This window comes from Egretta garzetta, unplaced genomic scaffold (assembly GCF_000687185.1).
Source record: "Egretta garzetta isolate BGI_Z169 unplaced genomic scaffold, ASM68718v1 scaffold62, whole genome shotgun sequence".
Taxonomy (NCBI): domain Eukaryota; kingdom Metazoa; phylum Chordata; class Aves; order Pelecaniformes; family Ardeidae; genus Egretta; species Egretta garzetta.
In genome coordinates, this window is record NW_009258947.1 from 613,444 (window position 1) to 638,685 (window position 25,242).

Consider the following 25,242-nt stretch of genomic DNA (forward strand, 5'->3'; position numbering starts at 1 on the left):
GCAGACACATTTAATTAAAGCTGAAGGAAGATTTATTCATTTGTATAACCAGTACCCTTCAAATTCTTTTTAATTCTTATATTTGCCCCCTTTTATTAGAAGACTGAATTAATACAACGATCAGAGCTTACCAAAAGAACTATTAGTTCAGCTCATATTTTACCTGTTGAGTACCATTTAACCTGAAGGTTGAGACTACAGATGATATACAAAGTAATTTCGTTTTTCTGTGATATTGCCACCAAACATCATGAAACTGAGAAACCTCAAAGCCGAGAGGTTCAAGCAGGTTCTACAAGACTGTGTGGGTGAGGGTTTTTCTTTTTCCCCTCATGCTCTACTTCCCCATCTGATCTTGCTGACAGGCAAGGATTTGGTCTAATCAGCTGTGAAACTGCTGCGCCAAGTCGCAGTAGGAATATTCAACAAGCTGTTCCTCCCACACATACCTATGAGAGGGCCTCCCAAGTCTAAGTAAGACGCTCCCTTATATACACAACTCTCAGGGTCATGCATACAGCAGCTGGTAAATAATAATATTAAGAGCTTCAATCTCATTGTCTAGGTAGCCCATTAATGTTTAAAAGGAGTTACAAGAATGAAGTAATCCTTGAAATTGAGACATAAGTACCTATACAAATTTTCTTCAGCCATTTAAAAAGGAAGGAGCAAGAAGACTGGAGAATATGGGGGGTATTAAATGCTGCAGCTGCACCTCAGACTGTTCCAAAATACAACATTTATGTTTCCTTACAGCACAACAGTGGGAAAACTCACGAGGCCGAGGGCGCAATATTAGATAAATGTAGTGTGAAATAGTGCCCAGAGCTGGCACTGAAACCCATATACACTATAGTCCATTAACAGGGATCACAATCCAGATATATAAAATACACTTAAAAATACAGTATTTAGCAGGATATAAAACCAACTCATTTTATATGAAAGGCTAACTACTGAGTCAACTCTTGAAATTCATACATCTCTTGAGGGTAGCTGGCAGGCCTGCAGGAGGGATTAACAAGCACAGAAAGAACTTGCAAACTTCAGAGCTTGAGGTTGTTTTTGGAGAGAGGCTAAGAAGAAATTACCTATTGGCATATTGTTTCAAAAATTAATTAAAATGAAAATTGAAGTGTTTTTTTTTTTTTTCTGAAGCACTAGTTACTATGTTTGAAGAGTGGGATACTGTGGGCTTGAGAGAGCTAACTTCTACCCTGCAGCAACCACTTGTGCCCAGACTCTTATTCCACAGCAATGGGGTGGCTGGTCATCTTTATTGCGAGAAACTTCCTAGCTTTAACTATGGGATAAAGAACATATGCATGACCAGCTAACATGGGACAGCTGGCACACCACACCAAAACCGCCGTTTTGCATGCCCACACACATTCATGCTTTAAAACTCTTTATGTATTCATGCATAAAACTAAACCAGGACAAATACAAGTAATTCATGTTGCAAGGCAGGAGACTGGCTATCACTTTATGGATTCTCAGTTTCCAAAGAAAGAGGTTATATTACTGTTAACGTTACCAGAGTCTTTGTGCACAAAATGCTTTCCTTTGTTTTCAGTAGTCCATTGAAATTTAAATATGGATTTTTAACAAAAAAGTCTGTAAAAGTCAGCAACTCCTGTCACTTACTTGGCTTAGAGTTTATGACGACATTTTCAGCAGAGTGCTGGGGTGGAAACCTGCAGTTCTCTCCTTGGCCCTCGCTGCTGCCATACTCTATGACTTCCACTTGTCCCAGCGGTACGCTCCACTTCAATAAATACCTCTGGCCAGTTGTCACAGTGCCACTGCTTTCATAGGAAGAGCTGGAAGATGAACAAATTATTGCTGTGACAAGCAACTATGTTTCATGGCACCCTATTTATTATTTCAGCTTCTAAAACCTGCTGTTTATCAGTCTGAGTACCATGCACAACTTTAAACAAATACATGCATTGGGCTGACTTTTGTAACTGACCTTTCCTGTGAATGCAAAGAGCAGCTACTGGAGTGCAGATAATCTTGTTTACAAACAGCACAGGACTGCCAACAACAATCCCTACATTTCTATAACAAAACATAACTGACCGTCTTTTGAGTTCAATGTGCATTTTGACATCTTTATACAAGTACTTAGGATGATACCGTGGCTCCATCTTTTCCTAATCCTTTTGGATTGTGCTGTCTTTCAGGACAGTACTTGAAACAGTGCTAAAAAGAAGTAACTGCTATGTTTAGGGAAATATGGATGATGGGACCTTTGAATGACTACTGGCAGCAGGAAGGGCAACCTAACCTCCCAAGGGCTGACAAGCTAACATTTTTGCTGAGCCCTACAGCCCAGGACATGGCTCGTGAGAGCAGTCCCACGTGAGCTGCTGTTGCTGAAGGAAGCCTGTACCACAACAGGCATTTCAGAGGCAACACCACACTGAGGAAGCTCACTTGGAATAGAAATGGCATCAGTACTCCTCTTCCTTTGTTTTCTTCATTCCCTTATTCACATTCAAGCATATATAACAAACGCTTATTATAAAGGACAGAAGAGATGTTGAAGTGAACAAAAAAGGTTTACTTTACAGACAGCATGACAAATAGAGAAGGTAAATGCTTGGAAGGAATCAGCAAAATGTATTTTTTGTGAACAGTGCCTTAACACTGATGTTTAGCTACTCAGCTACCTATTCAAACACAGCCATGCTTTTGTTTCATTCAAGAGGCGAGTATGAACAAAACCCTCAAGTGCCACAGCTTAAGTAAATATTTATGAACTCTTGATCTAGTTCAGAAGAAATAAGACAAGGCAGGACACAGCTGTTCAGTCACTGGGGATAGCACCCTGCCCAACTCTGGCTACCTAAAAGTTAGGTCTCTGGTTAGAGATGGTCATCTAGACTACATGTGAAGAAGGACCTTCTGACGGTCATGTACTTTGTAGAAACACATGCCTGTTGACAGCTATACAAAACTGCTGTGGAACCAGTGATCTCCAGGTTCCTAGAATGTGTGACTTTTTCTGTAAAGGTTGGACAAGAGGCGGTTAAGAAAAGCGAGCTGATGACATACTGCGCAGCTAAACGTCAAGTTTCCAAAGAAGTCTACAGCTCCAGGGTAAATTTGCAGGCATGCACCTTGAAAACCACTGCTGTAACAGAAACTTAGCTAAGGTACGATGCCCGATTTCTATACCACTAAAATGAAGAGAAATAAAGCTCACGCTATGTGAGCCCAACAGGCAAGTGGTACATTCTATAGCATACACTTATTTTGAACCAAAAATTCTGGACGGGATGCAGGTGTCACATGAAATTTGGCAGTTGATTTCATTCAGTATATTTTGCATGAGGTAAGTTCCCTTTGCACCAAAAATCTAAGAGCAGTCCACGAATTAATGAAGGAATCCTGAATACACAGGTTTACCCACCTGCAACTGAACACCCAAATGAAGCCACAAATCTTTTTTTTTTTTTTGCTAGTGAATAAAGCTAGAAATGCACTCAACTGTTCTAACCCCCACTGTTATATAAATAAGTGGGTTGGAAAGCAAACCTTAACTCCTAGAGAAAACCATAATTAAACTTTTTCAGAGCTAGCAAACCCCCATGACACACATGCCCAATTACCATCCCAAAGGAGGTTGCTCAGAGCCAGTTAATGCCCACAGGAACAACAGTGCTGTTTGTGAGGACCAGAACTGTTGACTTAAGAAGGAACCCAGAGACTTGGCATAATAATGAACTTGTCACGTAGAAAACAGAAACGGACTGCATGTTGACACTTCAGGGACAATTACAAAAACATCCAAAGACAATGATGTCATGGAAAAGATAAAATGGTTAAAAGCAATTTTCTTCCAATCATAAGAAAATATTCAGGTGTTACTAAAGAAATGAATAAATTGTAAAGGAGTAAAAAGTCGCAATTTGTATGATAATTGGACATAGGCTTTGTGCATTTTCTGAAGTGTGCTTCATATCACTTCTCACTCACTAACGTGAGACCAAGCATTCACAGAGTTACAAAAACATGTACCATATTCGTACTTCAGTAATGAACTAAGATATCAACTCATTATGCTTAAGAAAAGCTGTTCTTGGAAGATTTTAATGGTCCACATTTTCTCTGTCAGAACGTGCCATCACATAACGCAATTTATGATACCAGCAATATTTGAATGGGAGCGCAACCTTGGCATACACAAGATTGTAACAGTAATAATTACAGCCAACTAAAACACAGAAGGCACTATAAAAAAATGCTTTCTTCAAAGCACTTCAACTTTAATCCTTCAATGTTTGGTCTCAGAGGTAAAAACCCTTCCCCAGCTGGAACTTTGTTAGTGAGTTCCACTTTTTTTTCTGGCTACATGCATTAGCTTTGTGTTTTGTTTTTTAAATTTGCAACTTGTGTCAAGTTACAGATATGTGTGTGACAGTATGAATTTAAGGAAGAAGAGGAAAAAAATTCCTACCTTGGCATGTCTGCACTCTGCTAAAGACCAATACACAGCAATAACTAGACACTAAAGCATTTCTATCTGTAACCTTCAACTGATTAATTTTCTTACATATTTACTCCAGAACATCCAAACATCAGCAGGCAATTTAGAGGACTGTAAGAAAGCTAGTGTTCCATTTTTTTGACTATTGTTAGAAATCATTAGCCATAGTAAAAACAATAAAAAAAAATTTCAGTGTCATTTATTCCAGCTGAAGCTTGCATGGTCATTTAAAAAACATGACTCAAGTCTTACCGAATATTTACTGTTGCACACATTAGTACATCATTTAACATGAAAAGTCGTCGTTCTTTGGTTTTGATAATTTCTCCTTTGTCACTGTAAACCGTCTCAACCATATCATCAGTCCGTACGAGGTATCTGTTCCCACTGCTGAGTAGCTAGATTTTAAAAACAAACAACATTGTATATTATACATGGTTCATCTAATATCCAATGCAAAAAATAAAAGAAAATACAACGGGTTATCACTTGCCATCCTGGTACAAGTGTTAGCAGGTGGATTTGCCAAGTGAATTAAGCCTCTCTACTGATTTGCTTTTCATTTAGAGAAACAGTTAACTTCTGCTGCCGGCTACGGTATGGCCTGCAGGCGTTTCTTAACATGGAATGTAATTGCTCTGAAAACCTTCCATGCTGATAAAGGTCTCCTAGAGAAAAAAAACATAGCTTCCACAATTTCTGTTGTTTCCTTCCCTCATCCCTTCTTTCACAGCCCGTTGGAAGTGCAACGTATGGTCCCAACTGTCCCAAAGGGGAAAGCTGGAGTGGGAGGAGGAAGAGCACTGCCACCTGCTCGCCCCGCCGGGGCTCACAGAGCTAGCTACCTGCCAAAAAGACAACATGTACAAAAGATGTATGGCATGTAAATTGCTCCTGGCAGTTGCCCTCAAGGGGCAAGCGTAAACTGATTCCTCACAGGTCAAATACACCTCTGCAATGGCCAAGAGAACAGAATGGTCTGTAACTCACCCGTTTCCTACCCACCCAACCTCCCTCACCACCTGTTTCACCCTGCCTGGCATCATTCCAAGACTACTAAGCCAAAAGGCACACAAGGCCCTAACGTAATTTGGAGTGACTATCCAGGTATATCTCAATTTGTCCCCCTGGTGCAGAACATAAAAGATTTTAGAGTTTGTATAGACTAACAAAAGGAAGCCTGTACCACCTCTAAAAATGGACATCCTGTGTCTTGAACTCCTTCAACCATTTGTAGATGATTAATAGCTGCTTTGAGAAGCAGCAGTATGAAAACTAGAAAGTAAGATGTCTGAATCCGTCTTCTAATGTACTTAGAATGGAAATACTGTTCCAGTATGACAGTAGAGTCAGTATCCCATTTTCTATACATAGCCTAAAACAAGTGTGTTCTGGCTGACTGTTTTCTTTCCTGAAAACTGTGGTTTTATGCATCAGAAACAAAAATACTTCTTGCACTCCCTTTAGCACATCCTCATTACTCTGTCCCAGAACAAGTCCAGTATAATAATCTATAACTTCATGAAAGCAATAATTGAAGTTTCCCATCTCATGGGAAAGGAGGAAACACGTATGATGCAAATAAGACAAGCATACGTATATCTACTGTACAGGTAGCTACTGACAAACTCAAATTAAGAAGATTGTTAATTCCTACTGAATGTCTCCTACAGTTCTCTAAAGACATTTCTGATGAATGATCCAAATACATGAATGAAATAGACCAGGATGTTCCTTAAAACAAGGAAGATGTTGGACACACTCAATAGTGTATCTTGAACTCACACTCAATAGTGTATCTTGAACAAGAAGCACTGCAATATAAAGAACTGGTCCCTTCCTTTATACAGGAGTAATTCCTCAGTTCCAGGATAAATTCAAAATTGAATTTTGAATTTATAAGATGTGCATGAGACTTTATTACAGGATGAGGAAACAGTTTTACCTATACACTACCAAAGAACACTAATACTGCTGCTGCTACTTCAGGATGTCACCCGCTACAGCACACAGTGGTTTAACCAGCAAGACTATTCACTCCTGGAGGTAGCTCACATCTCACACCCACCATTAGAATGACCCCACAGAAAAAACTCAGACATCTCTTTGGTGTCTTTTCTAAAGGTTGCTCAAGGCCCAGAAACTAATAATATACTAACTCTTCCATCACACATTCTTAATTCCTAACCTTGTTCAGATAACGCTCGTTCATTGCTTTTGCTATTTGCTTTATTTCACAGCGCTGATCTGCATCCCTTTTCCTTTCATTTAACTTTTCTGCCAGCATTTCAAGTTCTGTAAGAGCCATCTGTAAAGGTAATCTGTCGGGATGTCCTTTGTTAGTGTTCTTCAACATATCCTGAGGGGAAGTGATAAAACAAACAAAAAATAATTTTAAAAATCAGATTTAATTTCAAAGTCAAGTTTAAAAGATTACAGGACGTAATGTCATTGCTACATTCTTTACCCAAGTACTACTGAAGAACAAGACCAATGAACACCTAATGAATATTCAGACAGAACTTCACTTATTTTCCTGAATACATTAGTAGTTCTTAAAAAAGACACTGAATGGGGTCACATACTGCTTATTTACAGGAAGAAAGTACAAAGGAACTTGAAGATAAGTGTAAAAAATGAAAACGTAAAAGTAAATTAAAAAATGCATATAAAATTAAGCACAATTTGAAAATCAATGCTACAGTATAATATGTAGGCATCTGTAAACAACGAGTTAAAATTAAACTTTTTTGATATTGACTATCATAATAATATTGTATTTACTTTATTACTGTTGTTATTCCTCACTAAAACAGTGACAGCATGCTCATCCCAAAGTAGGAAACATCTCATGGAGGTTGCAGGAGCCTCTAAAACCTTTCCTTTTTGTAGGCATGCAGTGGAACAATTTACATGAAATTTTTGCTTCTTTCCCACAGCGCTTAAAAATTCCTACATATTCTCTACAGCTTCCTGCCACAGTAAACCCCATTTCTTCTGCTAACCCAGAACTCTCACCACGACTAGCTACCTGCGTGCTCCCCCCATGACTACCTCTGCCCCTTCTCCCACAGTAATTCCTGGACCTGCACCCCAAAGTCTGTCCTCCTCTGGTGGCACCTGCAAAACACAGCTAACCCATAGCACTCGCTGGGATAGACCTGCCAGCGTCTGGAACAGCGTAAGTTGGTCTGGAGCAGGTCTGCGCAGGGGAGCTGTGCTCTTCCTACAGCTCGACTCCCTGTTAAGAGACCTGAGGACTCCCTGTCAAATCCTCAGTTCCCACGGGAAGAAAAACAAGATGCTGGAGGTCAGAAGCTGCACCACACTCCAGCAGCTCCTGTGAGCCAAGCAGTCAGGGAGAGGGTGCGCTTTTTTTTTCCACATCCCACGTATATTCTGAACTATCCAAGGCATGAATTGCATCCTCTTGTGTTTTTCTTAAATGGGAAGTAACGCCACAAAGTTCCTAGTGGTGTTTTGAAGTGTTACTAGCTAACAAACTGACAGGAACAAGTAGCGAATTTGAACTACAGCTCTACTGCCAAGTGACCTACAAGCTAAATCTAACCTAGCAAGTAATCTAGAGTAAATCTAGTTTACCAAGATTTTCCCGCAGTGTATTTACTGCCTGTCCCTGCAACCAGACTATGAGATCAGCACGTTATGATGCACTGAAATTTTTTCTTTGATATTTCCCCATGATCCAGTGGTCACTTCCACCACAACGTTCTCCTCCAGCAGAAGACAGCTACCACACAATCCCACAAGCGAACCACATAAGAATGCAATGAGAGCATCCCTTTGGTAAACATTATTTACCTGCAATAGTAGAATGAACTGTGGAAAGCGCTGGATAGGTTTCATCATTAAACCATACAGTGTAATTCGATCGGGGCTTGACTCCTGGCACTGCTGCAATGCAAGAAAGCCACACCGCTTACTACCGTCAGCGTATTTCCATTGGTTACAGAATGAAAGGAAAAACATTTCCTGAAAATTCTCTGTCATTTACATTAATTGTAACAGTGGTACTGTAAAGATGCCATTTACTATAAAGATTTTATTTAAAAATATTAAATGTGTTTTTTTTAAAAAAAATCACTATTAAAATGATGGCATGTCACTGAACTGCAATCTCCTCCTTAAATAAATACAGCTGAGATAAAGCCACAACAGCAATGCTGCACCCATATATGCATCAATACAGCACACTCATGTTTTTTACATGAGCGGTGCACTGAAACGTCTGCTTAACTTCAAGCACAACAAAGGGAATGTACTTGTTCAAGGTCTTAAATTTGAAAAATGCAAGTGATCTGTTGATTTATAGTCCGTAATTTACTATTGCTGCTCTGTTTCTTGGGGCTAAGAGACTATAAATCTCTACCTACCTATGTGTTTTTAAGAGGAAATCAAAGAAAACATCATAATCTCAGTGCTATGCAAACAAAAAGAACATTGATTTATGTTTGGAATGAAAAACATAAGAATCCATTACTTTGGTTATCAGGACTGGCAGATAAAATCGGACAAATTTCATTTGCATGTGCAGAAAAGCCCTGTTTCTGTAAGACATTTCAGCATTTGGAAATATTTTGGCCAGAATCACAGCAACCAAGGAGAGTAGAGGAAATACCCAATATTAAAAACCAAAGCAAACCGAAAAAATATTAAACTGGTGTTCTGCTTCAATTGCTATTTATTGCTACAACTATCAGCTTCACAACAATTTGTTTCCATACTTATCTCCAGAAACTTCAGAAACTAGTTCATCTTTTCTGTTTTAAACAAGTTTTTCCTAAGCAAATTACTCCTGAAAAACCAAACCATGACTTTCAAAAATGTTCCTGTTATATTATTCAGCTCTCTTTTACTGTTACCTTTCAATACCATTTAAGAATCAGTATACAGACAAAGAGCAGCTGCTTCCTTTTGATTAGTCTTAATTGTGGCGGGGGGGTTTCCCCCACCACCCCCCCCCCCCCCCCCCCAAACAGCAGCAGTGAAGATTCTGGTCTTCGTTGCTGTTGGGCAAACAAAAAAAGGAAGGGACAGAAATGTCTTCTGTCCTCAGAGTTTGTCTATGAGTCCCCAGCTCTGAGCACTACCAGTGCTGGCAAAGACAAGCAGAGTTGAGAGGTGTAAGATTTGCCTCTATTAGAACCATGGGCTTTTAACAATGTGAGCGGTATGAAGTGACTACAGCCTCACTAGAGAGTTTGATTTTCGTGGTGCCTAAGACGACTTCCAGAATATAATCCTGTGTAGTGCTGGCCACACTCCAAAGAATTGTTAGTTAATTTTAAGATCCGAAGACATTTTAGGAATCAGCCCCCCTGCCACCCTCCCCTAGGCAACCTGAGAGCTGCACTACTTAGTTTGCCGAGGGCACCCAATTTCAGTGTTTGGTGGACCACTGCAACAGACCTGAGAAGGTGACAGCTCTGAGAGGCACAACTGAATCCAGGACTCTCAGAGAATGGGACAAGCAGAGCTTCCAGGCTCTCAACAGTGTCACAGACAGCCCAATAGCCTTGCAATGGATTTTGTGTACCCTCTGCAAGGTATCATCCCTAGGGATTCACAGCACTTATACTGCACGTACCAGGCTCTCAATGCACATCATCAGGAGCATCATACTCTTCAGGGCAGTATGCATTCTGCATAAATTTTTTCAATTTCAACATGATTTTCAGAATACTAGGAAATTGTTGTCGAACGGAAATCTAGTTACACTGCTCTACACAATATAATGAAGAATTTAGAAGTAAAATAAATCCCAAATAAGAAGAGGCCTCAGATGGTGAACTACTGTTTGAAGCTTACCTGCTATAAAAGAATCCCAGTATTTTGCCAAGTACTGTCACACAAACACCAACAAACTGATCTGAACAACACCATCACCACCACTCTCTCCTTCAAAATACATCCTAGATCTAACATCATGTTATTATTCTGAAAATACAGTAGTGCAAGTGAATTGTCTGTGCCAAACCCATAAAACCAAAGTCCTTAAAACAGTCACATAATATACAATATCAGCAGTCAAATTTCCTCCTAAGTTATAATTTATACTGTCTTATTTATATGATGTGCCCAGCTGTTTTAAGATTGAATGAACTCACCTTTAAGAAGTCTAAAAAGGCAGGTTTTGTGGCACACGTTTTCTTGAGAATCCCTACTGCTGTACTGAAGTTGTTTACATATTCACTGTATGCATCCAATACCATAGATTTAGAAAACTGAAAACATAAAAGGGTAAACCTTAACTATAAACACAAAAGATCCCGGAAAGCATAACTAACTAAACTTTTGACCGTTAAGGACTCGCCTTGCTCAGTCCTAAGGGCTTTGCTTGGCCTAGTGCTGCATCTACAGAAATACTAGTGATGCCCAAAATAACTTTTCTGTAGAAGACAGGTTGGAAACCTAACGATGTAACAGCTGTCAATTACAAAATGTAAATTTAAAGAAATAGCTTCACCTTGGCCATGACACTAGGGCAGACTTCGGGGACTATGGGCAATCAAAGGGCACCCACTGAGATTTGAAGCAGCTGCTGGGATCCCCTGATCATCTCACTGCTGGCTATTTCCCAGATTTGGTGAAACAGCAATGTCCCAGGGCCGTCATGCCCCATCTTCTGCTGGTAAGGGTTTACCAGGAAAGCAGACAGATTGTCTGGCCTGCAAACAGGCATGTGAAGGGTAAGATGATGCCCATTTCCTCCTTAGGAATTTTATCCCTCTCTTTGGCAGAGCTGGTCTCATTAATGCTCAGAATCCTTTTGCACTGCCAACCAAGCCAAAAGTGCAGGTGCCTTACCAGGATGGTACCTACATACTCAGTTGCCATGAGCACTGGAGAATATGGGAATCATAGAATTACAGAATCACAGAATGCTTTGGGTTGGAAGGGACCTTTAAGGCCATCTAGTCCAACCCCCCTGCAGCGAGCAGAGACACATTCAACTACATCAGGTTGCTCAGAGCCCTGTCCAACCTGACCTTGAATGTTTCCAGGGATGGGGCCTCCACTACCTCCCTGGGCAACCCATTCCAGTGTTTCACCACCCTCATTTTAAAGAATTTCTTCCTTATATCTAGTCTAAATCTACTCTGTTTTAGTTGAAAACCACTACCCCCTTGTCTTATCACAGTAGGACCTGCTAAAAAGTTTGTCCCCAACTTTATAAAGTAGCCAAGTTAGACAGACATATGGAGACAGAATAACAAGACTAAAATAAAAATAGATTATCTGTTCAGATGCATTTGCTTACTGAAGCAACAAAGACATCACCAATCATTTCAACAGAGTCCCACTCAGACACACGACTCGCCAGTGCAATCTGAAACATTGAATGGCACTGAAGAATTTCCTTAATTCGATAAAAAACCATTCTGAGTTTTCTTTCACTCAATAATTTTGGTTCCATATCTGAAAGGGGCTTCTCATATTGCTGTGGGGAAAAAAAAAATTACAAAAAATAGATTTAAACAAACAAACAAAAAATGGGTCTTTTACAAGCAGAAAAAAATAACTTATATAACAGTATACACACACAAAATCTCTAAACATTTGGCATGAAGCATCTGTAGTAAAATCTATGTGAGTCATACTACAGATTCTTTAAGGATTTGACTATTTTTCAAATTTCCAAATTATAAAATGCAAAGATATGAAGGTACCTCCAGGATTCTTTTGAGAGCGTCCACGTAATTCTTCTCACTGTCAACTACAGAACCCAAAATATACCTTCTCACAACCTGTTAAGAAACAAAGTTTTGTTTAAAGCTCTAATCAGGTAACATGTTCATCATAGCTGGGAATGCTGATGATAAAATTCTCACATTAATAAAACACAAAAAACCTCTTCAAAAGTAAATTCACTATTACTCTAAAATTATTTATTTATTTTAAAGAACACAACAGTTATTGTACCTATATCTATAATCTTCGGTGACTGTTGCGATTCCAAGCTTTACTTTTGAAACTGGTCTTTTAATTTTAGATGTATAAATTTAGGCATTAACATAAATAATAATAGGTATAGATGATGTTGGCTACTTCAGTGAATTGCTGCAACAAAATAGGTTTTCAAAATCAGTCTTCAAGATTAATTTTCTTTTTTTAATATGTTTTATAAACTTATTAGGAGTAACCTGAAGGAGAAACAAGCAAACATTAATTGCCTTTTTAAGGTAAGACCATATAAACTGTACCACTGAGAAAGTATCTGACTGAGTCAGCTTTCTTTTTTGGGCATTACCATGCACAAGTGAAAACCCCCATCTCATCTATACTCATACCAATTGACAGAGTTGTAAGAGCTTCAGGAAATACTATCATATTTTATGTTTACAAACTACAGGCTATTTATCACACCTCCTTCTCCACCTCCTGCTTCTGCAATTCAGCTGAAACGCACGTTGTATGCATGTGCAGGTGACATGAGAGGAAGGACTGGGGAACCTATTTGGTTTAAAATTTAAACTTCTTATTGTTATCGATTAGATTTCTTGCTGGTTTTAAGGATTTGTTTTCACCCAAATCCATTTCTTAATCCAGCTCATCCCAGGGCTTTCAAAAGCAGGACTCTGAGGGAGAAGACAGCACAAGGGCAGGATCAAACCACTCCCCACATCTACAAGGGAAGGCAAAACTGCTTCTTCTGTTATTTTAAGCCAGCCTAAATTACCATGAAACTCAAATCTCTTACTTGCTTCTCCCTGCTCCTGATCCCCATGGCCTCCTGCCACCTCCACAATGGCTGCCTTTAATTCTCCACACTTGTATTTTGCATTATTAAGTTACGTGCAGGTTATGAAAGGATTTTCTTTCAAGTACTGGCATTTCAAAGGAAGACTTCCAAAATATCTGAGGCCTTGCTTAAAGATATACAGTAAAATTAGTTGTGTCTAATTTGTGTTTAGAATGGATTTAGCAGTATCTTACTTGGTATGCTGTACCAGCTGCTCTGATAAAGGATACTAACTCTACTTTTAGTCACAGTTCATTCTTCTAAAAAGAACAAACATCTGTAGAAAATGTTTTTTTTTTTCAGGCTTTACAATCCACAAAATAGATACTTTAGAGTGCCTACGGGTTACTGCAATAGATACATGCAAGCCTCTCAAGTTGTGTGTAAGTCCTACATTTATACTCACATTTTTGCTAGTAACAGTAGCATACAAACACGTGCAACTCACTGTAAGAATTCAGGTCCCAGTATTAAAAGGAAGCAAAAGCTACCACGACTGACACCCAATGTGGAACACAGTATTTAAACAGGCACCAAGTTTTAAACAAAAGCTATCGTGCCACCTGCTGTTTGAAACACGCACATTCATAAAGTCAGCTCATTCGTGGCAGAGCAGTCCAGGTCGGAAGGGGCTTCTGGCCTTCACCCTCTCCAGCTGGGACGCCCAGGGACAAATGGACACTGGTCCATCTATGCTGACTGTTCCCAATCACCCTCCTGTCCTTCCGAATACAAAACCATAGAATCATAGAATCATTTAGGTGGGAAAAGACCTATAAGATCATCAAGTCCAACCATTAACCTAACACTGCCAAGCCCTCCACTAAACCATGTCCCTAAGCACCACATCCACATATCTTTTCAATATCTCCAGGGATGGGGACTCAACCACTTCCCTGGGCAGCCCGTTCCAATGCCTAACAACCCTTTTGGTGAAGAAATTTTTCTTAATATCCAACCTAAACCTGCACTGGCGCAACTTGAGGTCATTTGCTCTTGTCCTATCACCCATTACCAGGGAGAAGAGGTTGACCCCCCACCTTGTTACAGCCTCCTTTCAGGTAGCTGTAGAGGGCGATAAGGTCTCCCCTCAGCCTCCTCTTCTCCAGACTAAACAACCCCAGTTCCTTCAGCCACTCCTCGTAAGACTTGTGTTCCAGACCCCTCACTAGCTGCGTTGCCCCTCTCTGGACATGCTCCAGCACCTCAATGTCCTTCTTGTACTGAGGGGCCCAAAACTGAACACAGTATTTGAGGTGTGGCCTCACCAGTGCTGAGTACAGGGGGACCATCACTTCCCTAGTTCTGCTGGCCACACTATTCCTCATACAAGCCAGGATGCTGCGGGCCGCCTTGGCCAGAAATAGCTCCCAGGAGCATTTGATCCATCACCTTCGCAGGGACTGAGGTCAGGCCAGCCCAGAACCTCCCTTCTTGCTGCTCTTGAGGATAAGAGCATGACATTTACTTTTTTCCAGTCTTCTGATCACTGTGATCTCAGACAACAGAGAAAGGCCTTATCCTCAGCACCCTTAAATCCATCCCATCCGGTCCCACAGGCACCAGTATGTCCAATGGGCCTCAGTACCCCCTAAATTGCAGGTAATGCTTCCCTCCAGCAGGACCTGCCTCTAGGCTCAGGGGCTTCGGAGGCCTGAGGACAAACCTCACCAGTAAAAGCTGAGGCAAAGGTAGCACTGAGTACCTCAGTCTTTTCAGTGCCCTTTGTCACTAGGTCCCTGCCCCATCAAGCAGCAGACCCATGTTTTTCTTAGCCTTCCTTTTGCTGCCAATGTACATATAAGAAACTTTTCATTGTTGCCCTTCACACCTCACAAAGCTCCAGCTGAGCTTTGGCTTTCCTAACTCCATTCCTGCCACTTGGGCAGCTTCTCCTGGGTCGTTAAGCAACATCCATCATGACCTACATGACAATTTCTAGTTTGCTCCAAACTAAGAGCACTCTATTTTTCCAAAAGATGGTACATTTATTTTTAATTACTGAAAAAAAAAAAACGCCAAAAAATCCCCCACCAAACACCAGTGAAACTCTCCAACTCCTATTTGGAAAGAAGGAAAAGTCAGCATTCAGATTGATGCTGAGATCTCACATTATAATGAAATCTTACAGTAACATAACACAGTTTGGTAGTTGCATTGTTACAAGATGAGCACTTCACTGTACTAAACACATTAGAAAAATAAACCTCAACAAGCAAACCACAAAACTTATACCACTATCCTCAACTGCCCCTTAATTTTTTTTTTTGCTCATTTTCTGAAGGTACTGACCAACTCATGACTCGACACCACAAGAAGCTGAAAACTCTCATATAGTTATTACTTGTTATAACAATACAGTAACATGAACCCACAGGATTTATTTTCAGCCAAAATTTCTAACTGATGCTGATTTCAGGGGTTTTTTTGAAGTGGTTTCCACAGTGACTATATAGAGAATTTGAGGTGGAGAACAGTAAAATATACTCTCTGTAGACTTGACTTTATTGGGGACAAGGGTTTTTTTCCATCAGGAGAAACCTTAAGATTCAGAGAGCATGCAAGATATTCTCTACATTTAAAATAGAAATCCTGAAGCACCTGGAGCAATGTCTTCCAACTCAATAAAAAAGTTTAAACTCTTCTTTTTCACTCACATCATATTTAGTTACATGTTCAGGTAGTGAAACTAAAATTATTATAGATAATTTTACAATGCAAAACAGCATTTTGCATCTCTGGATGAATTTGGGACTGCTGCAACTATATGCACACATACCAATTTTAAAAAAACTACTTATTTGGTTCTGAATTTGATGTTGACTTAACTTATGTTTAACGCCAATATGTTTGAAGAGCAAGGCACCTGGGCGCCACTGATGTAGAGCAGGAGGAGAGGCAAGAGAGACAGAATACCGTATTTCCAAAAGCCTACTACCTGCTGCTGTGATAATCCTTCAGGCATAGGAGTCATAATTGCTTCTGTATGCATACAGTCCACATCAATAAATAAATTTAGTTCCTCTTCTTCCAGACATGATGGTCTATGATCTACAAAGAATTGAATAACAAAAATGTCAACTTTTACAACATGTAGATTGAAAACAAACAAAAAAAAGCAAAGATCCTGTCATCCAAGGACAGTAATTTCACAGCAGTCTTATTTTCATTTACCAAACACAAGAAATTTCCCAGCACTTCTGTATCACCTGCGAAATCACACAAATACCACCACCGATAGGCACTCTAATACAGAACATCTTTCAAAGGTATCTCAAAATCCTAAAATCCACACAGCAGGAGACTGCCTATGAATCTTTTGCTTGACCTCTACTGTCTCTTCACAGCCAGGAGAACAGAGCTGCCCAGAGCACAGGACATGACAACTAGGGTTAAACACTGTGGCTCCAGGGCCAGTAGTTTTGAAATTAATGACCTTTGGGAAGAAATTAATTACACCCATGATATTATCCAACTTAAGAAATTCCATACACCCTTCCATAACTGAACTATAATAAGGAGCCAAATGTACCAGAATGTTGGCTTTCATCAGAAATGAGAGCAAGGGATTCTGCATTGCTCCCTGCATACTAATTTTATGTAAAAAGCACCACCAGAGTGCAGTGATAGGTGGCAGTACACAGCCAGCCAAACAAGCAGACATGAGCAAAGGAGAGATCACAAATGAACAGTATGAGAAATCGCATCTTAGAGCAAAAAGGGAAGTAAGGGAAGCAGATCTGCTGGCTGGGAGGAATTCAATAGTATATTCAACAGATTTGTCACCAGCTCCTTGCTGATTTGTTATGTGGCTAAGGAATTAAGCCCTCCACAGATACCCTATGTCTGCTACCTAACCGCTAGAAATGTAAAAGGGAATGCCAGGTCCACTGCAACACTGCCCTGCTGAAGCAAATAATTTTCTGCTGTGCAACAAGAAGTTGAGGACATATTTCTGATCACTAAAGTTTGTGCAAATAACTTTCTATTTTCTGTCTGTGAATTAGGTAAGTTCAGAAGCAGTTAGAGGCCGTGACAGGTCCTGGGCCTTACAGATAGGATGCAGCTTTTTGTTAGCTTGCTCACCAAAAATATCTTGTTCCAGCCTTGTGGTTCTAGCTTCCTAAAATTGTAGTTTTATAAGTTCTGAAGTTACAAACATTCAATTAGTTGGGCAGAAACTTGAGCAGAAGGACACTACCTCTCAGACTTACCCTGAAGAAGAAATAAGTTTGTATTCAGTTACTACCACCTGCCTTTTGCAAAAATTAACTGTGGACTGCTGCTGCTGAAGCTCGTGACAGAGGGCTGACATTAATTCTTAACTAGAGAAAGAACACAAATACTTTTAGCTTTTTGATTTTAGACCACTTTGTTTTCCCAATCCAAACTCAGCTTTCATCAGAAACCACCAAACTGAGACAAAGCAGAGCAGTCTCTTCCTCTACTTCCACTCCTGAGCATGAGAAGTGTTTGTTATCCCTTGGCCATGACAAACTTTTTAAATAGTCAACTATCACTCCACTGAAAACTGTGTCGTATCAGCAGACTTTCCTGACATTCAGGAGTTACTCGATGGAGGGAAACTGGACAGACTTAGTAGCTTAACATAATTTCCATATTCACATATACCAGTACCTAGATAGCATCTATGACGCTGTTTGGTGGGATTTTTTGTTGTTGTTGTTGTTGTTGAAGTGGACCCTTCTCTGTGGTCCTCAGGTTTCTCAGGTCACTCAGATTCTTGCCCCAAACCTAAAACTACTCAAGATGCGTTGACCATACTGTCATCTGAACTGAATATTACACCTTACTTCATTGATATAAAGCTGATTTCATACATCCAGTACTCAGCTCCCAGTACAAAAACCTGTTAAGACAATTCAGTTCCTTTTTCAGAAACCACTAGAGAGAATAACAAACACAATATCATTGGCATATACCTTGAGAAATAAAGGATCTTGTTCTAATGAAAGAACGACCCTTCTTCACAGCTGCTTTTGTCTTTTCGAGCCCATCTTTGGTACCTTCTCTAGCAGCTCTCATAAGCTTTTGCATCTGTAAGATAAAAAATACAGTCTACATATTCAATGAATAATAGGAACATGTTTGAGCATACCATGCAGAATACTTTTCACATTTTTGATCAAAATATCTTTAAAAAGAACACTGTCAAGTAGTTTAGGCTATAAATATAGCGCAAAGTTAAAGGATTATATAGTAAGTGCACAGATCCATCAAAGCTCAGATCTGAGCACCTGTACTTTTTCTTAATAAACTCAAACCTGGAGAAAGCGGCTTACTTCATGTTAATATCGTATGCAATCCTAAATAGCAGAAACGCTTAAGAACCCTTCTGCACCAAACATCTGACCTCAAAATAATCTCAAGTGCTCAGCTTTACATCATATAACAAATAAACACTACAAATAGGTCATTAACGGCCAGGGTTCTTGTCCATCTTCCAATGTCCTAAAAACTCTGTCAAAGTATTTCTGACCTAAAGATTATCCCCTAGACTCAGTTCTATATTAACTATATTCTTCAATAAACAGTGTTTTGCAGAAAACATTACAACTAATAATTTCATTAATTGACTAAGTTGATTTAAGAATTGCATAATTTTATAGTACATTACTACAGTGAAAAAATTTCATGAAAAATAAAAATGAAGTGTTGTTTTGCTAGGAAATGTTTAATAAAGAAATTGCTTTGTAGTTTTGCTTTCCCAAAATGCCACCAAGGCAAAAAATCCTCACTACTGTCAAAGCTGTGCCGACATCAGTGACATCAGAACACAAAGCTGTCTTGCTGCGATCAGGCAATTTCTCGGTTTGAGCCAAAGCTTTTAGTAAAAAGCCAGCCTTTTCACACTGGCAGCACTCAGAACAGAGAGCACTGAGTTTCTGACTGCCGCGATTTGACCCCCGCCTGGCAGGAGAGCCAGGCTCAGGCAGGGCTCACTGGGGCTCAGACAGGCGCCGGGGCTGTAGGCCTGGCGATAACACTCTGGGATAAGGGCAATGCCCTGTCTCATCTTCTGGAACTGTTACCATTAGAAATAAGCATGAGAAAAGGTCCTTGACAAAGTACTTTTAAGACAAACTGCATAATGCTACAGCACATTTAGAACTCATTTCGTACAAACTATCACCTGCTTTTTCAAGTTATTATTAAAAGTAAAAAGACAAACATTGCCTGTGTTGGAAAAAAGCAATCATTTAGACATAGCTAGTTACAAAAATCAACTACACTACCTTCAGCTCATGTTTTTGCTTTAGTTGCTGAATCTCTACTGCTCCCACAGTGTTTGCCATCAAATCTTTCATCTTTTTTTCATAATGCTCCTTTAAACGCGTTAGGTCATGAGAAAGCTACAGTGTATAAAAAGACACAATCTTTTCAAAAAGCCTGCAGTGCAAACTTCATGCTAAAGTACTCGCGTATATCATGCACGTTGCCCAGTCTGCCTACTGAGGGAACCGAGGGAAAATAATCATTTAGGGACGCTCTGACCCAAGGAATAGACCATGCGTGACTCCTGCACATCGCTGTACTTTCTGAAACTCAGCCAGGTGCCTTTGCGCTACGTGGGCAACTATGTACAGAGAGGGACAAAGTCACTTAGTCTAAGCTAACTGCGCATTAATTACGTTGTGCACATCTCTTACAAACCGTATGGAAACAATGCATCAGTTTTACCCACGAGCATCATTTGGTGGAGCACAAACCCTAGCGAGTGTATTTCTGACTATCCTTCAAAATGGTGAATTGGAAGAATTCTCAAAGGCCGAAGAACCTGCAGAGGTTGCTGGCACCCGAGAAGATGGAGATCAATGGTGCTAGCAAGTTGGGCAAGGAGATGCTAACAGGGGAGGATACAGTCTTGTAGTTCCCAAGCACATGGGAATGGGGAAGCGCATGTTTTTCCTCACCTCTATCATAGCCATATTGTGCGACCACGGGTGTCTCGTACATGAACATATCCGTTTGCAAGGTAAGGAAACTACCCCAGAAAAATGCTCTGGAGTACTAATTAACATTTGTTAAACATTTTGAGAAAGCCAGATAAAGGAGGTTAAAATGTAACCAGAAAAAAAAAGAAAGTATTTGGTGTGTGCCCTATAATAGAAATCCAATGGAAAACCCCTCAGCTTGCTGTCTACAGAGTTACTTGGCAAGAGATGAAAGCATCAGAAAAGAGAAGGCCTACCGAGTTGAAAACAAAAGGACAGGTCTGGCATTTAGCTCCACTAGGCTGGGTCAGGATGCGATTACCTCCCACATGACGATTCTGGCATTACAACAGTATAATTAACAACAGCATCTGGTTCACAGACTAGAAATATTTAATAGCACAAAAAACCTTCCTGTCTTAAAATAAATAAATAATGATGAAAAGCCATACTAAAAAAGTGACTTTGAGGGAAATCGTACCAGCACTTACAATTAAGAATCCCACCTCCAACCTTCCCATACTATTCAACAGAGAGAAAAAATAATAAGTAAGGCAAGTCCCTCATAGGCTCTGAAAGGCTACAGAAGGAGGTGTGCTGGGAAAATACTGTAATATCCATCACAAGACCTGAGGAGAAGTGAGAGGGCAAGGAATGGATATGGACAACAGGTATATAGTGGAGTGGTTTCTCAGCAATCCTGAAGTTTTTGTCTTTCCTCATCCTGCACCAAACCCCTTCTCCACTTCCCTGACTTCTCCACCTCCCAGATGCAGCAGCCCCTCCAACTTCTCCATTCACCAACTAATGTGTTCCCAGGCTCCTCATCCTCACAAGGCAATCCTCCAAACCTTTTGTCACAGGCCTGGGAAAGCCAGCTGCCAGGCAGGACCCCGCAGCCCGCCTCTGGCCGCCCACCGCTCCCCCGCCTCTTGCTCAGCCACGCTGGGCCTCATCCCGGCACCACCGCTCTCAACCCACTGCCAACAGTTTCCTGTGACAGATCAAAGTATACTTATAAGCACTTAAAAAATGGCTTTAAATCTTGCTTTGAGCACACGTGTAAATAGAGTCCTAATGCTATAGCCGAAGCTGAAGCTACAGATAACAGGAAAAGATTAAAAAAAACCCAAACAAACCCCAAAAACCCAAACAAAAAAAACCCCAGCAGCCATGTTAAGACTTACACACTCACATGCAAAGTTTTTTTCCAGTCTCTTCCAAAGGTATTCTAAAACAAACCAAACTCAGTTTTCATCATTCCAGTTAAAAAACTCCCCAGAAAAAAAAGCTGCTATAGCTTACATTCATTCTAGTCAGGAGAAAACCAAAACCAAACCAGAAGATGAGCTCTCAGCTTACAAAGTGCTAATTTGGATGGGCTCAAGTCTTGCAGTTAATTGCTCGCTCCCCAATTTCTGAAGGGCAGGCAGAAAAGATGGAGGTGGGGGGAGAGCAGATAACATGCACTGGAGGGAAACACAGACAGCGAGATTTTTATTCTTATCACAATAAGCAAGCTACAAAACGAAGATAAGAGTTCTTCAGAAGAACACCCTGGCTGCTACCCCTATATCCTCCAGCCATGGGGAGCAGCTGTGAAGCGGCTCTTGGGTGCCTACCCTAAGCCAGCACCCACCAGGGGGCCCTGGGGGTTTTGCAGTGACTCCAGGCCCTGAGCCTGTCCCTGCTCTGCCCCACATCCCCTGCCCTCCAAGCACTCGGCGCAGGGAACCAGCAGCAGGAGGCTGCCCAGGTCCCAGGCAGACTTCTCCTTCACAGAGAGGGCACGAGGGCAGAAGGAGAGGAACCGAAGCAGCCAGAGCACGGGAGCTGGAGGCTCCTCCCTACACACAATCAGAAATACGCAGCGAGGGCATGCACCTGTGCCACCAGCGTCCTCCTGCCTCCCGCGACACAGATGAAGCCAAAGATACTAGACCAGAGATGTGTCACAGATGCATCACTGTAATCATGCCAACTCTCTCCTCTCCTTAATAAATGGTACAGACCACCTCCTTGATCACAAAAACCTTTTATTTTGGGTTTGGTTTTTTTTTTAAGCTCAGTCACCTTCAAGCAAAGTGATACAAATCTAAGACAGAAAGGTAGGGAACACTGGCAAACAGTTTTGTGACTTCTGAGCACCTGAAGGATCCCAAAACTTCAAGTCATTTCAGGCTTACCCCCATTTGTTCTTCACACTATTTTCCATGCTCATTTACCACTTACACTAATCCAGCAGCTGCAAAAGAAGAAAAGGTGAGGGACTGCCCACAAGCAAAAATAATCTCGTTTTTAATTTCACTTTTATCCAGTTTTTTTCTTTTCTAAGGAGCTTCTGTTTAATATTTTCATCTTTTCTTTTCCCTGTTACATTTTGTTGTGGACTGTCACTCCCACACTGATTCATGTCTCCTTTAAAAAGATGCTGTTGGCATTTGAAACTGGATTGAGGAGAAGGGAAATACAGGTGAGAAAGGCAAGTGCTGGAAATCAGGATAATCTCAGTGAGCAGCACTGCGGGATACATACATGTCTCTTGTGGTTGCCTCGCAAAAAGGAGCTGGGAATTCCATTTTTACACTCAGAATCACTCTGTTCTTCATAGCTTTCAAACTCACTTGAACTCCACCCATATTCCAGCGAGCTGTTTCCACCATCATCACCATTTTCAACATCATCATAGATCATTTCCTCTGCAAGAATTAAACCAAAATTGAAAAAGCTACACTGAAATTTCTGTTTGTTCAGGATGTACTATAAAGAACTATACAGACTTTTGTATGCACGTTTTAAAATGTGAATTAAATCCAATATTCAAACAGCCAAAGTGGGTTGTCTTTGTTGAAACAGAGTACTAAGAGAAGACAGTGTTACGGGTACACATCATGATCCTTTTAAAAACGCACCCTACTCAAACTACACTGTTTTGTCCAAATTCCACAACAAATTTTAGAAGAAATTCAGAGGAAGTTCAAACTGTAGCTGTGAACACACATCCGCACTGAGAAGCAACCCTCTGCTTGCAAGCTTGCCCTTTGTCCCTAGGAACATCTTCATCAGCAGCTCAAATGAAAAATGCTAGAACATTGCGAGAATCAAACAAAAATGTCACTACTTCAAGCAGAACAGATCAGACCAAAGTAGCAAGGAACAGGTTGCAGTATGGTATTTTATGACTCATCATTCTTGCAACTCCCCCAGTCACTAGGAGTCTCCCCTATCTGCAGGTTACCTTGCCCATAACTAGTCTAAGAGCATGATGCATTAATCTTTTCAAGATATAGAAAACTATATTGCGAAGGCTGACAAAACTATCCCCTGTTAAAGACACAGGTCTTTTCGTTGGTGCCAATGTCAAGTATGACACACTGATTCAAAAGGAAATGGAAAACTTTTAGTGCCAATTACTTACCAGGAAACGGGCACGCACTCTACATGCAGCATCATTTGTCATTACAAGTACAGAAGTGTGGACGCTTCTGCCAGGGATCCCTATTGTCCGAGGTTATAACGCTTCATTTAAAACTGTTTCATATTAAATTCGGTAGACAAATGTTGTGCTTTCATTTTAATACTGTAGTTATATTTAAATGGAGAAAAAATATGTACAAGAAAGAAAAGCTGACATACTTCACACATCTGTCTAAACCCTGGATTCTGTGATTTAAAAACTACATTTTGACCAATAATAACATTTTAATATTAACATTAATTTGATTATTTAGAGTTAACTCAGAGGTATCTCCTCCAATTTGGAAGACTCAAATTTTAACAATTTTTTTTTTTTTTAAACCTCCATGCACATCGAGATTGTCCTTAAAATACACTTAGTGAAGAATACATTTGAGTGGTAATCTAGCACAATGAATAATTTAAGAGAACCATTACACTAAGTCAAAATAAGCCAAGACTTACATAAGTCAAACTTTTGCAATGCCAATATTGGGGCAGGCTATACCCAACAGTTTGGTGGACATATCTTGTCCATGTTCTAATGTAGACTGAGCTCTGACTGTGACTTTTTTGGAACAGTTGTGTCTCCCTGACAAAATATACAATTAATAAACATCAAGATTATGAATGTACAAAGATGAAATTTGCCTCACTACCTGTTTTCTCAGAAACTTTCAATGTATTTGAGGACAAACAGAAGGCCAAAATTCTAATTAGTATCTTCTGGGTTAAGCTGAAAGTTCTGACCAAGATGCTCAGCCGAGCTTTGCTCCATGTCCCACAGCCCTCCCCAGCCCAGCCTCCTGGTGCTGGTGTACGTCCTTCCCTGACCAAGCAGCCACAGCACGAAGACGTCCCTGCCCAGAGCAGTACAGTCCACTGAGAGACCTTCCAGTAATAAAAGCATTCAAGTCATGAATGTATCGTAATACTTTCAAATAATAAATGAAACAAATTTCAGTAATAATTTGTAAAACACTGTGCCTGAACACCACTAAGGACCAGAAATGAAAATATTATGGCTTTAAAGATAAATGTGGTTTTCACACAAGGAAGCTTAAGTGTTTTCTTTAATCATTAACAACTTCAGTATCAAACACCTACACCCTCTAAGAGCCATGACAAGTAGGTGCTGAGTTCCTAGTTAGTTGATCCACCCAAACACAAAATCAGTTAGTAGCAACCAAGCTTTAAGAACAGTCTTCACTCTAGCCAAAAACTGCAAAACAGATCCAAGTAAGAACTCATTCAAATAAGCTTCTTGAGCCCTAGCTCCACCATTCCCAGTAAAGGTAAAAGCTTGGCACCAGCAACTACTAGAAGGTCTGTTCTGCCCCTTCCAAACATGGTCACACCATCAGGAGCCAGACCACTCCAAAGCTGAAACAAAACATTTCTGTAGAGTCACAATCAGGATGGTAAATAGCCACTCTGAATCTCCTCGCCCATCTACCAGGTACTTTTATGTTGAAGGGGGACTTTCAAGAATTGAGCAGTTCTCTGTATAACCATGACAATGATGTATTCTCATGCATTATTTAACTATTTAAAACACACTTTCCCTA

At 40.4% G+C, this 25,242-nt stretch overlaps 1 protein-coding gene across 4 annotated transcripts in view; it reads right to left on the reverse strand.

The window, feature by feature from the left end:
* ARHGEF10 (Rho guanine nucleotide exchange factor 10) overlaps positions 1-25,242 on the reverse strand; it is a 101,050-nt gene that overhangs the window by 50,890 nt on the left and 24,918 nt on the right. For 3 of the 4 annotated variants that reach the window (XM_035889908.1, XM_035889907.1, XM_035889910.1), the window contains exons 7-17: positions 22,754-22,917; positions 19,520-19,636; positions 18,206-18,320; positions 16,201-16,313; positions 12,190-12,267; positions 11,781-11,960; positions 10,627-10,743; positions 8,321-8,413; positions 6,687-6,857; positions 4,751-4,896; positions 1,648-1,823 (exon numbers count right to left, since the gene is read on the reverse strand). In XM_035889908.1, the coding sequence (XP_035745801.1) occupies positions 1,648-1,823; positions 4,751-4,896; positions 6,687-6,857; positions 8,321-8,413; positions 10,627-10,743; positions 11,781-11,960; positions 12,190-12,267; positions 16,201-16,313; positions 18,206-18,320; positions 19,520-19,636; positions 22,754-22,917 (1,470 nt within the window). The remainder of the gene's footprint in view (positions 1-1,647; positions 1,824-4,750; positions 4,897-6,686; positions 6,858-8,320; positions 8,414-10,626; positions 10,744-11,780; positions 11,961-12,189; positions 12,268-16,200; positions 16,314-18,205; positions 18,321-19,519; positions 19,637-22,753; positions 22,918-25,242) is intronic. The other variant, XM_035889909.1, reaches the window with a different exon arrangement.